At 51.6% G+C, this 12147-nt stretch overlaps 1 protein-coding gene across 1 annotated transcript in view; it reads left to right on the plus strand.

Moving 5' to 3' along the window:
* Nucleotides 1–12147, plus strand: part of myo3b (myosin IIIB) — an 87861-nt gene that overhangs the window by 57457 nt on the left and 18257 nt on the right. The window contains exons 23-28 of the mRNA XM_056289562.1: nt 1903–1982; nt 4268–4345; nt 5064–5269; nt 9616–9727; nt 9991–10153; nt 11126–11206. Coding sequence (XP_056145537.1) covers nt 1903–1982; nt 4268–4345; nt 5064–5269; nt 9616–9727; nt 9991–10153; nt 11126–11206 — 720 coding nt within the window. The remainder of the gene's footprint in view (nt 1–1902; nt 1983–4267; nt 4346–5063; nt 5270–9615; nt 9728–9990; nt 10154–11125; nt 11207–12147) is intronic.

Below are 12147 nucleotides of genomic sequence, written 5' to 3' on the forward strand. Positions count from 1 at the left end.
AAGATACTTCCCACTCATTATAAAAAGCCTGCCACCCATGGATTAAGACTTTGATGTCACCAATCCTGCTTCAAAGGCTTCTTTCACTGCTATTAATCACAGTTTAGCCTCTGAAGACATCGCCAGAGAAAACATTTGGACATCTTGTGCAGAAAACTTTGAAACGTTAGGACTGTCTTGCATATGCTGCTGCCTTCACATCCTCTCCGCTCTGTGTGTGTGCGTGTGTGTGTGTGTGTGCGCGCGTGTGCGTTTGTGCACGGGGCTGCAGGACTGCTGTGCAAGCAGCTGCAGCCCCGGGTCCACGAGATTCAACTCAGACTCTGGGGCTGCTCGGAAACAGGCGTTGGACGCCGGGCCGTGACACGGTAAGGAACGCCCCGCCATGCTCGACGCCCGGCGCGGCTCACCCCTCGTCCCGTTTTGTTCGGAAAACTCTGCAGCAGATGTTTACTCTCGGCCATTTCTTGGACGCCATTTGATTTTGATTTGAGACCTTAAAGCTGCAGTCCTGCAGATTGTGGTGACTCGTTTAGCTGACTGACAAGTACGGGCGCCCCCCGAACCCCGGAGATCCTTCCAACGTGAGCGACCGGCGTTGTTGTCAGGTTTGGGTTTTTGTTTTTGTGGCTTTTCCCCCTTTGTCTCCCCGGTTGCATCCGGCCAACTACCCCACTCTTCCGAGCAGTCCCGGTTGCTGCTCCACCCCCTCTGCCCACCCGGGGAGGGCTGCAGACTACCACATGCCTCCTCCCATACACGTGGAGTCGCCAGCCGCTTCTTTTCACCTGGCAGTGAGGAGTTTCACCAGGGGGACGTAGCGCGTGGGAGGGGAATGCTGTTCCCCCCTGAACAGGCGCCCCGACCGACCAGAGGAGGCGCTAGTGCAGCAGCCAGGACACATACCCACATCCGGCTTCCCACCCACAGACACGGAATAGACCGTTACGTTAACCAGACGCCCGTCAGTTCATTTTCCATCCATTATCCAAACCGCTTATCCTACTTAGGGTCATGGGGATGCTGGAGCCTGTCCCAGCAGTCATTGGGCGGCAGGCGGAGAGACACCCTGGACAGGCCGCCAGGCCGTCACACAGAGCCTGCCAGTTCATTTTCTAAAGCCAAAAGAAGAAAGACATGGTGGAACATGAGTTTTAGCTCCTCATGTTGCAGTAAAGGGCCTCCGCTGGCTCGGTCCACCGTGTCTGCTTGTTAGCCACAACAGCTTTGCTTCCCCTTCAGACTCGCTGCCGCGTTAAAAATGCAGAATGTTCTGCTCGGTGTCGGTTTTCCCCGGGGAGCACTACCTGACAGGAACCATTAAAAATAAGCCCAGACCAAAGTGTCCATCGTTTGGATGTCCATGGATAATTACTCACTGCTTAATTACACCGTGTCAACACAATATCAAAGAGGACATTTGATGGGTGGTGTAGCGGTCTATTCCGTTGCCTGCCAATACGGGGGACCGGTGGTTCGAATCCCCGTGTTACCTCCGGCTTGGTCGGGCGTCCCCACAGACACAATCGGCCGTGTCTGCGGGATGGAAGCCGGATGTGGGTATGTGTCCTGGTCGCTGCACTAGCGCCTCCTCTGGTCGGTCGGGGGCGCCTGTTCGGGGTGGGGGGGGGGGGTAGCGTGATCCTCCCACGCGCTACGTCCCCACCGTCAGGTGAAAGGAAGCGGCTGGCGACTCCACATGTATGGGAGGACACGTGTGGTAGTCTGCAGCCCTGCCCGGATTGGCAGAGGGGGTGGAGCGGCGACCGGGACGGCTCGGAAGGGTGGGGTAATTGGACGGGTACAACTGGGGAGAGCAACGGGGGGGGGGGGGATCCAAGTCGTATGTCTCCAGGCGGACGTCACGGATGTGTAACCCTGTGTTTCCTCTGCTTTGTGCAGGTAATCTGGCGACGTCCAGGGCACGAATCACCGCAGCCTCCAGATCCCTTCCACCGCAGCTCAGCTCGGGACGCAACAAGGTGGGCCCGCGCTCCTCGAGACCCAGCTCAAACAGACCAAGGCGTGTGCGTTGAGAGCGTAGTGTGTTTTATTTGTTGCTCACAGGCATCACGCCGGACGCGGCGCAGTAAAACCCCGTGCTGCGGAGCAGAGCCGGCTTAATTGACTCGTCTGCTGTTGCCGTCGTTGCTTGTGGTGCAACAGAATTTGCCATCTGGCATATGCTCGTGTGGCACGGTATTAGCAGCTTGGAGACCGGGACTGTTTTTACTTTCATTGCTCTTCACACTGATCCGCTGTCATGTCAAAGACACCGGAGGACGAGCGGCGTCCACGATGTCTTCTGATAACGTCTCCGAGTGACCTCTGGCGCGTCCAACCTGAAACCTCTCACACGACACCACACGACACCACACAGGACTGTCAGGTTCCCTCTCGGCCATACGTACACAGTTTTATCTTCACGGTTTCTGTTACCTTATTTAAGGGGGAGCATTTGCTCAAATCATAATGTCTGCAAGCTTCAGGTGAACCTGAAAATGCCTCCACAGGGAATTTTGAGCCCCAACTGCAGTTTATTTCATTTTTCTATCAATTATGAAGAATTTCTCACATTATGATTTACAGTGTTGAACCCCTTAAATGTCGATTTTCAGATTCCTCATTCCTTGTCTTCCCTCTTGTCTCTCTCTCTACTTCCATGTTTCTCACCGTTACGTGCTGTAAAGTCTCCCAAATACCTATTGAAGGTAAGATGCTTATGAAAGGCAACACAACTTTGCCAGTGTTCTCTCTTTCTAAAATGAATCTTGTGCCGGAGTCCACATTTCATGACAAACCTTCGATTTTTCGTCATTTCCAGTGCTCACGAGTGTATTTGGTTGCAGCTGATTTCAGTTATGCCCAAACTTTGAGTCATGTCAGTCGTCTCAGGCACCAGTCGCAGACTAGTTTACACAAAAATGTGTCGGGCCGTTTCTTTTTAGCAATATCTTACACAGCAGAGATGGCGGTTTGGTGGTTTATCAGTCTACAGGAAGAAATAAATCATATGGGAAGACACTTGGGGGCGGCACAGTGGTTAGCGCGGTCGTCCCACAGCAGGAAGGTCCTGGGTTCGAGCCCCGGGGTAGTCCAACCTTGGGGGTGGTCCCGGGTCGTTCTCTTGTGTGGAGTTTGCATGTTCTCGCCGTGTCTGCGTGGGTTTCCTCCAGGGGCTCTGGTTTCCTCCCTCAGTCCAAAGACATGTAGGTCAGGTGAATTGGACATACTAAATTGTCCCTAAGTGTGTGTGTGTGTGTGTGTGTGTGGGCCCTGTGATGGCCGGGCGGCCTGTCCAGGGTGTCTCCCCGCCTGCCGCCCGATGACTGCTGGGATAGGCTCCAGCATCCCCGCGACCCGAATTCGGATAAGCGGCGTGGGTAATGGGTGGGTGGGTGGGAGGACACTTGGGAAGTCGGTGGGAAAAACAGTCCCTCTCTGCTGGATCTCACTTCAGTCCCGACACAGCGCTCTGCAGTAAAGAAAGGATTTTGAAACGGCAACTCGGTAGGACCACTGCACAAAACGTGTGGCGTCTTGCCGAGAAGTCGGCGGAAATCGAAGCTGATGTAAAGTTCCCGGGGCCAACAGATTGAGGTAGTGCCACTGTGTAGCTTGCCGAGGCAGCCTTAGACGCCTGCTTCGTACCCCTGTATAAAAAAAGGCGCAAGCGGTGGGTACCTTGATACCAAACTATCAAGGTACCCACTTTACCCCCCATTCAGGTTGTTCAGAGGGTGTCTGACATACCCTTCCCTTTGTGCCTGGCTGAAATAAAGTATTCAGGTATGCACTTTGCTGTGTGGACTTACCATAAAATATGTATCGCGTCATTAATTTTGATGAAGCCGTGAACCGAGCGAGCCATTAGAGTGCTTATACTGTGTCCTCAGTAATACGTCGTCCGTGTGACTGTTGGCTTGTCGACGGCCGGCCTCATTATCCGGAGCGCTCCGCAGCTTTCCCGTGCCCCGCGGCAATCGCAGGTCTACTCTCCAGATTGTTAACTTGAAGTGTTTACGGTGTTACGCTACACAGACGGCCCAGTTAACACAGCCCTGAATTCTCCGCCGTCCTGTTTAGTGGAGGAGGAAATGCCGTAGCAATACCGTTACCCCCCTGCCGGGCTTGCCGAGGACGTCGGTGGGAAAGTAACGCCGGGCGCCTCGTATACTTCCTGTGTTTGTCAGTGACACTTCCAGTGTGGCCGCTGCTCTGTGAGGCCTGATTCATGGACGCGGCACCTGTGAATGCTTGTGTTTAGGTGGACACCATGGAGATGATGCGCCATCCGGATGAAACCACCAACATGAGGAGACAGACCGTGGCCTCCTACTTCCGCGTAGGTGTCCTCACCACCCACTCTGCTCAGCTGTTCTAATGTAACTCGTAGGGTCTTTTGATTTTTTATAGTCGGTATCCTACAAGTCAATACCGTGACTTTTACAGACATAAAAAGAACGACATTAGTGGAGGCGTCCGGGTAGCATAATGGTCTTTTCCGTTGCCTACCAGCACGGGGATCGCCGGTTCGAATCCCCGTGTTACCCCCGGCTTGGTCGGGCGTCCCTACAGGCACAATTGGTCGTGTCTGCGGGTGGGAAGCCGGATGTGGGTATGTGACGTGGTCGCTGCACTAGCGCCTCCTCTGGTCGGTCGGGGCGCCTGTTCAGGGGGGGAGGGGGAACTGGGGGGAATAGCGTGATCCTCCCACGTGCTACGTCCCCCTGGTGAAACTCCTCACTGTCAGGTGAAAAGAAGCGGCTGGCGACTCCACATGTATGGGAGGAGGCATGTGGTAGTCTGCAGCCCTCCCCGGATCAGCAGAGGGGGTGGAGCAGAGACCGGGACGGCTCGGGAGAGTGGGGTAACCGGGGAGAAAAATGGGGGAAAACCAAAGAAAAATGATAATAATAACATTTGTGTAGTGCTTTTCTAGACACTCAAAAGTGTTTATATTGCCGGAGTTTGATCGCACAAATTCAAATGAAAGTGACCCTGTGATTTTCTTCTCTTGTTCTGTGTATTCGGTGTTTTTGTATTTCCCCGTGTGTTTGTAGTACTCCCTGATGGACCTGCTTTCCAAGATGGTGGTCGGCCAGCCCCACTTTGTGCGCTGCATCAAGCCCAACGACGACCGGCAGGCGCTGCGCTTCCGCAAGGAGACGGTGCTGGTGCAGCTACGCTACACCGGCATCCTGGAGACCGTGAATATCCGCCGGCAAGGCTACTCCCACCGTATCCCTTTTGAGGATTTTGTCAACAGGTAACAGTGGTGTTGAGCATGGCGTACCCCCCCCCTCCCCCCCGCACGGCACAGCGTGCACTCACGCTGTGTGCCGACACAACCCCAGAGATGGAGCAGAACAAGTGCAGCATGCTGTACATCACACAAAAACACGGGTTCCTTAATTAGATAGGAATAAGACTTGAGCAGAGCACGAGGCTGGCTAATTGGAAGTCATTAGCGATAGCGAAAGACTACATCCTACAGCTCTGTTAACTGGGTGGATACTCTGCTGTGGAAAATTAGGATAAAATTCAAACTCGGGGAGGAACTGTGATTACAAGGGGTGATGCATTTTAATGGATTTCCTTTGGCCTTTCAAGAAGAGTTTCTTCCCGTGCTCGGCGTCCGGGAGAAAGTCGGCCTCGGTGCGGCTTTATCACACGGCTCCACACACGATGCTGTGTAACTCTCGTTTGTCGTAAAGATGTTTTTTGTCGGGCTGGCCGTCCAGGGGCGTCCGGGTAGCGTGGCGGTCTATTCCGTTGCCTACCAACACGGAGATCGTCGGTTCAAATCCCCGTGTTACCTCCGGCTTGGTCGGGCGCCCCTACAGACACAATTGGCCATGTCTGTGGGTGGGAAGCCAGATGTGGGTATTGTGTCGTGGTCGCTGCGCTAGCGCCTCCTCTGGTTGGTTGGGGCGCCTGTTCTGAGGGGGAACTGGGGGAAATAGCGTGATCCTGCCACGCGCTACATCCCCCTGGTGAAACTCCTCACTGTCAGGTGAAAAGAAGCGGCTGGCGACTCCACATGTATGGGAGGAGGCATGTGGTAGTCTGCAGCCCTCCCTGGATCAGCAGAGGGGGTGGAGCAGCGACCGCGACGGCTCGGAAGAGAGGGGTAATTGACCAAGCACAACTGGGGGGAAGAAAGAAACAAATGCGTCGGGCTGGATTTGGTAATATTTCATGGCTGCCACCTACGTTTGCCCAAATGCCTGTCGGAAAACTCAGCTCGCCAAAATGTCCAAATTTGGCACCAACATCCTTCAAAGTCCTGTTGAGAGAGAAATGACACAGCCAGCAAAGGTCCCTGGGAAAATGGAAGGAAGCCTACGTTTGATCAATTAGCCTTTGAAAAATCTTCTAGACACCTCTAATGGGGGGTAGGCTTTAAGATGATATGAAATTTAATTAACTCGAGCTTGTGGCCTCCGCCATGAAAAACCGCTTTGAGCTGGATGGCTAGCCCTGCCGCCGTAGGGAAACGTTAAATTATTGTGTGTGTGGTGTGCGTGTGTAATTATGATGGACTAGAACTGGATTAACCACATCTTTCCTTGTGTATCTTCGCTCAGACTGTTGAAAAGTGGCGGCTGGCCAGTACAGGGCGCTGGGCCCCCACTTCAAATATCAGGAGATGAAAATCTACTTAAATATGTTCAATATAATTTAGTTATATAATGCAAATAAAAGTGTTTTCAGTCTGTGAGCGCCTGTCAGCAGCATTACATATTGGTTCAAATGGTATTTGGTTGGTTTGTGTCTGAATACGTATACTTCCTGGGTGAGGGGCGCCGGCCAAACCATACCTTATGTCAGCCCTCAAACTTGTGGCGAGCAGGTGACCTGAGGCTGCTGTCTGATTGGTTTCTTCAGATTTTCCATGTGTTCCCCAGACACTCCCACTTTTATCGGCAGCGAGTTGGTATTGTTTTAATGTTTTTTGATCTAATGTGATTGGACTGTCAATCATGTTCACACCCACCACCACGCCTTGTCTCGGCTGTCAATCATCCACCGTCTACGAACCCTGATAACATCTATAGGCTACATTGTCCTTCTTAACAACTCTGTGACTGTGTGGACTTTAAAGCAGCTGTCGGGTGTGCTGCACCAAGGTACATTGCGCCCCCCCCCCCCCCAAACATTTTTAGCACCAGCCGCCACTGCTGTTCAGTGATGTATTTGAGCATTGATTCTAGTCTGGCCTATCCTGACAATTGCTTTTTAACTGTCAACTACCTGCGAGTGCAGCGTGAATCGTCTGCATGCATCATAGTAAACAGTGTCGCTACAGCACGCTTTGGGGGGTCTGTCCATCTGTCGTTGTTTGCCAGCATGCATGCATGAGAAAAACTGGGTTAATATCTCCCCTCCTCATCCGGGTAGCGTACCGGTCTATTCCGTTGCCTACCAACACGGGGATTGTTGGTTCGAATCCCTGTGTTACCTCCGGCTTGGTCGGGTGCCCCTAGAGACACAACTGACCATGTCTGTCGGTGGGAAGCCGGATGTGGGTATGTGTCCTGGTCGCTGCACTAGCACCTCTGGTCGGTCGGGGCGCCTGTTCGGGGGGGGGGGGTAGCGTGATCCTCCCACGCGCTACGTCCCCCTGGTGAAACTCCTCACCGTCAGGTGAAAAGAAGTGGCTGGCGACTCCACATGTGTCGGAGGAGGCATGTGGTAGTCTGCAGCCCTCCCCGGATCAACAGAGGGGTTGGAGCAGAGACGGGGCGGCTCGGAAGAGTGGGGTAATTGGCCAAGTACACTCAGGGAGAAAAAGGGAGGGGGAAATCTAAAAAGAAAAAATAAACATATATATATATATCTATATATATATATAGATATAGATATATATATCTCCCCTCTTCAGACTAGAGTCTAACCCTGCCACTGAAACCCACATTATCCCTCCCAGTCTAGGCAGGAATGATACCGACAAACCGAATGACTAAACTGCACCTTTAGTGAAAACTGATTAAAATTTGTGCTCCCATATCAAAGGCTCGTCTGATGTTGCCAAGGAGTGCTTTGTGTTTACCATCAAAGAAATAACAGGTATCAACAGGAATTAGAATGAAAGGCTGCAGTCTGAGGTGGGGAGGGGAGTTCAAAGAAGTTTTTCTTCTTGTTGTTCTTCTCTTTGACCAACACGAGCACACAAGGGATGAGCCGCTCGTTTGGGAGCCTTGATGTCGCTGAACAAATAGCGGGGGCCATTTTGTCCGATGCGGCTATTTTGTAAACTATGACAAGGGATCATCGGACAACCCGCGAGACAATGAGCTGTAAACATGCGGGGGAACCTCGGCGTGCCCTCGGGCCCCGGCTGACGGGCATCCTCTGTGGCCATTGAAATAAGAGACCATCATCAATTCAAAGGCGGTCCAACAATAGGCCTCTGTTGAGGACTCATGTCTCAGTGAGGCTCATTTTTCTGTTCAAAGCGGAGCAGCCACGTGTTTAACCTGAGCATGAGTGTTGAACTCACCCGTTAGGGGAAAAAAAAAGGATATTATGCTAAAATTGCGTCAAGCAGGGTGCAAACTATACAACACAACTTTTGAGGGAGATAATTTTTTACATTGCGGTCGTGTACCGCAGAGAAGACTTACAATGAGTCGTTGGTAATGAAACGTACATGATACAAGCACCTCTACTTGCTCCATCCATCCATCCATCCATTATCCAAACCGCTTATCCTGCTCTCAGGGTCACGGGGATGCTGGAGCCTATCCCAGCAGCCATTGGGCGGCAGGCGGGGAGACACCCTGGACAGGCCGCCAGGCCATCACTTTTTCCCCAACCCACTTTATATCCTGAAATAACAGCCTAGGCACTTAACAGAGTGTGTAACTTGGTGAGAGATTTACCAGGGTCCGTCATGTACAAAATTACGTCATCTGCCGGGAGATTAATTTGTTGTTAATGATTTGTTTTCGCTACTTTGAAACCCTTTATATCGGGATCCTGTCTTGTTCCATTAGCAGATTTGTGCCTCAGAGACAAATACCAAAACTAACATCACCCATGATACAACACCATCACATAGAATAGAGCAAAAATAATCTCCCAGAAAATAAGAAACACGGTAGGTCAAATGCAAAGGCTACGCAGCGATGAGGAAATTCTTCTCTTCCGGTCAGTTTGCTGTTGCAGCGACACTAATGGATGGGGATGGTAGGAATAGCACAGTGGGATCTTCACGGTGAAAGAGTGATAAATCACCCCCATTATACTACAGAGTTTTTAATTCAAGAATGCATGCGCACCTTGCATTGTACATGCACAACGTTGTACAGTACATGTACAACATGTAAAACAATTTACTGCCATAGAAAACAACATAGAAATGCACAGAGCAAAATTGTGGCAAAAAATAATTTGGTCATTACTATTTTAGAGAGCCCGCAAAATTCCCCAAATCATGTTTCCAGGGGAGCTCCTGTCTTGCCACGAGCAGCCGAGCTCCCCGTGGCTCCCCTGTAGTTTGCACCCTGATCGGGTAAGGTGTTCAATTTTGCATTCTACGGTACCACTGTCTTCTTGAAGTTTTCAAGAGAGGTGAAATTCTTCTTTTCTTCCCTTGATCTATCTTAGATATTACTACCTTGCCTTCCGGGCTCACCAGATGCCGGAGACCAGCAAAGAGAATGCTGCTGCCATACTGGAGCGGGCCAATCTCGACAAATGGGTCCTAGGGAGGACTAAGGTATTGTGACTGCCATTGCATATCTGTCACGGTGGATGCCGAGTTCGCTGAGATAGGAAGCAAAGAAAAACACAAGGAAACGTGCTTTTGTACCATGTGTTTCGTGGTGAGCAATTTATCATGACAAAATGCAACAAACCCTTTCCCCCCCCGAGCTACAGAGCAGTAACCGTGCTCGTTCCTAATCCTATGTTTGTCGGTGCAAAATCCAGCGCCAGGGATGAGGTGCTCGGAGCGCTAACCTTGGCTCTGCTGTGTACCAGGTGTTTCTCAAGTACTACCACGTGGAGCAGCTGAACCTGCTGCTGAGGGAGGTGATTGCACGGGTGGTGGTGATGCAAGCCTACACCAAGGGCTGGCTAGGGGCCAGACGCTACCGCAAGGAGAAGGAGAAGAGGAAACACGGAGCCATCATCATCCAGTCAGGTAGGCCAAAGAGGAGATTACCCACAGGTGTTCAAACGACCACCCGTTTGATCGGGTGTTAACAGGGAAGCAGCCTGTTTTCCGTCCTCTTTATTGGTATTGAAATTGATTTAAAGAGAGGGAGATCGCGGATACAAGCGGCTGAAATGAGTTCCCTCCGTAGGGTGTCTGGGCTCCGCCTTAGAGATAGGGTGAGGAGTTCGGACATCCGGAGGGAGCTCGGAGTAGAGCCGCTGCTCCCTCGCATCAAAAGGAGCCAGCTGAGGTGGTTCGGGCATCTGATCAGGATGCCTCCTGGGCGCCTTCCTTTGGAGGTTTACCGGGCACGTCCAACTGGGAGGAGACCCCGGGGTAGACCCAGAACTCCCTGGAGGGACTACATGTCCAGTCTGGCCTGGGAACGCCTTGGGATCCCCCAGGAGGTGCTGGAGGGCGTTGCTGGGGAGAGGGACGTCTGGAACGCCCTACTTAGCTTGCTGCCACCGCGACCCCACCCCGGAGAAGCGGCTGAAGATGAATGAACGAAAGAAAGTTCATGGGATGGGCCACAAACTTCAGCAAGAGGATAGGTTGTTAGTGAATGTGAGAAAAGTAGAATCACGGTGTGGCGTCTCTTTAGTCTCGTTATCATCGGCTGATGAAACAGGTGCAAAATGTTTAGGGAATCTGATCCCTCGTCTCTTAATCAACTCAAGCTCACTGCACTGACGAGTCCTCATAAAAGAGATGAGTTTGATAAGCACAGCTTGACCTGTGGACGATAAGAGCAGTGCCTCGGAACAGACGATAAGACCTCAGAGAGTTCAAAGGGATCCGTCCCTCCGCCACCTGTTTTAAGCAGCGGTTTGAAGTGGGATCCTGTGTAGTGCGGGTATTCTATTTTGTTTCACAGAGGTAGGTCACCGGAAGCCCTTTTTTTTTTCTCCCCTCTCTCTGCCTCTCGCTCACACTCTCTCTCCCCTTCCTCTGCAGTCTGGAGGGGCCACGTTGCTCGTCAAAACCTCAAGCAAATCAAAAGGGAGAGGGACGAGGCCGCAATCTGCATACAGTCAGGTAAAGACCCAGTGATCTTGCCTTCTGTAGCTTGCTCAAATACTGAAACGCAGAGATATGACTTTTTCTTTCTTTTTTCTTTTTTTGTTGTAAAAGTCCCATGTCCAGTAAAAGATTGGATACAAACCACATCACTTTTTCCAAATGCATTTTCAGAAAGGAAAAAGAGGGGAAGGTCCGAGAACCTTGTGGCTTTGTAGAACACCTTTTTGATCTCAATGAGTGGCCCACAAAAGCGTAATAATGAATTAATAATGCATAAAGAAAAAGCTTTTGAAAGTTTCGGGCAGCATTTGGTCCCCATGTTTCAGAAGAACAGTGCAGACTGAGATCCTTTCTTTCCTTTCATCTCTTTCCCAGTAAAGGCAAGAGAGGGGCTTATCCCTTCTGTTTCCTCACGACTTCCTCTCTCAAATTCCTGGCCTATTACACAGCTCTCGCATACCAGAAACAAGATGCCTTTTTATACTGTCAACCTTTTCATCTGAAATGTAAATTAATTCTTACTCAGTGTGCCTTGACGAAGATCAAAGTGGGCACATTAACCTTCCCGGGTCTCCCTCCCCCTCCCCCCTCCGCCTCCCTCCTCTGAGCCTCTCACTGGAGGACAAGGGAGGGTGCCAAGAGGGGCAGGAGAGAGGAGGGCTGTGGGAGGAGATTTGGCATTGTCTCCTCTGGCTCTCCTTAGGGCTGCCCTCATCTGGCGCGCCGGAGCATCTCGGTCGCCTGCACACCTTGTGTAAATGCCCTCCATTAAAACCCCCGTAAATAACGCCTGGGAATGGGGGTAAACAGGGTTTCGGTGTGGAAAAAAAAAATCCCCCTCTGTTACTCCCCCTCTTTAAAGGAGTGTGTATATGTGTGTGGGCACCAGGCTTGTGGAGAAGCTGAGCCCGGCGTAAGTGGGGGCCTCAGCCACCCCCACCCGCACCCCCCCACCC

The sequence above is a fragment of the Lampris incognitus genome, chromosome 11 (genome assembly GCF_029633865.1).
Source record: "Lampris incognitus isolate fLamInc1 chromosome 11, fLamInc1.hap2, whole genome shotgun sequence".
In the NCBI taxonomy this organism is placed as follows: Eukaryota; Metazoa; Chordata; class Actinopteri; order Lampriformes; family Lampridae; genus Lampris; species Lampris incognitus.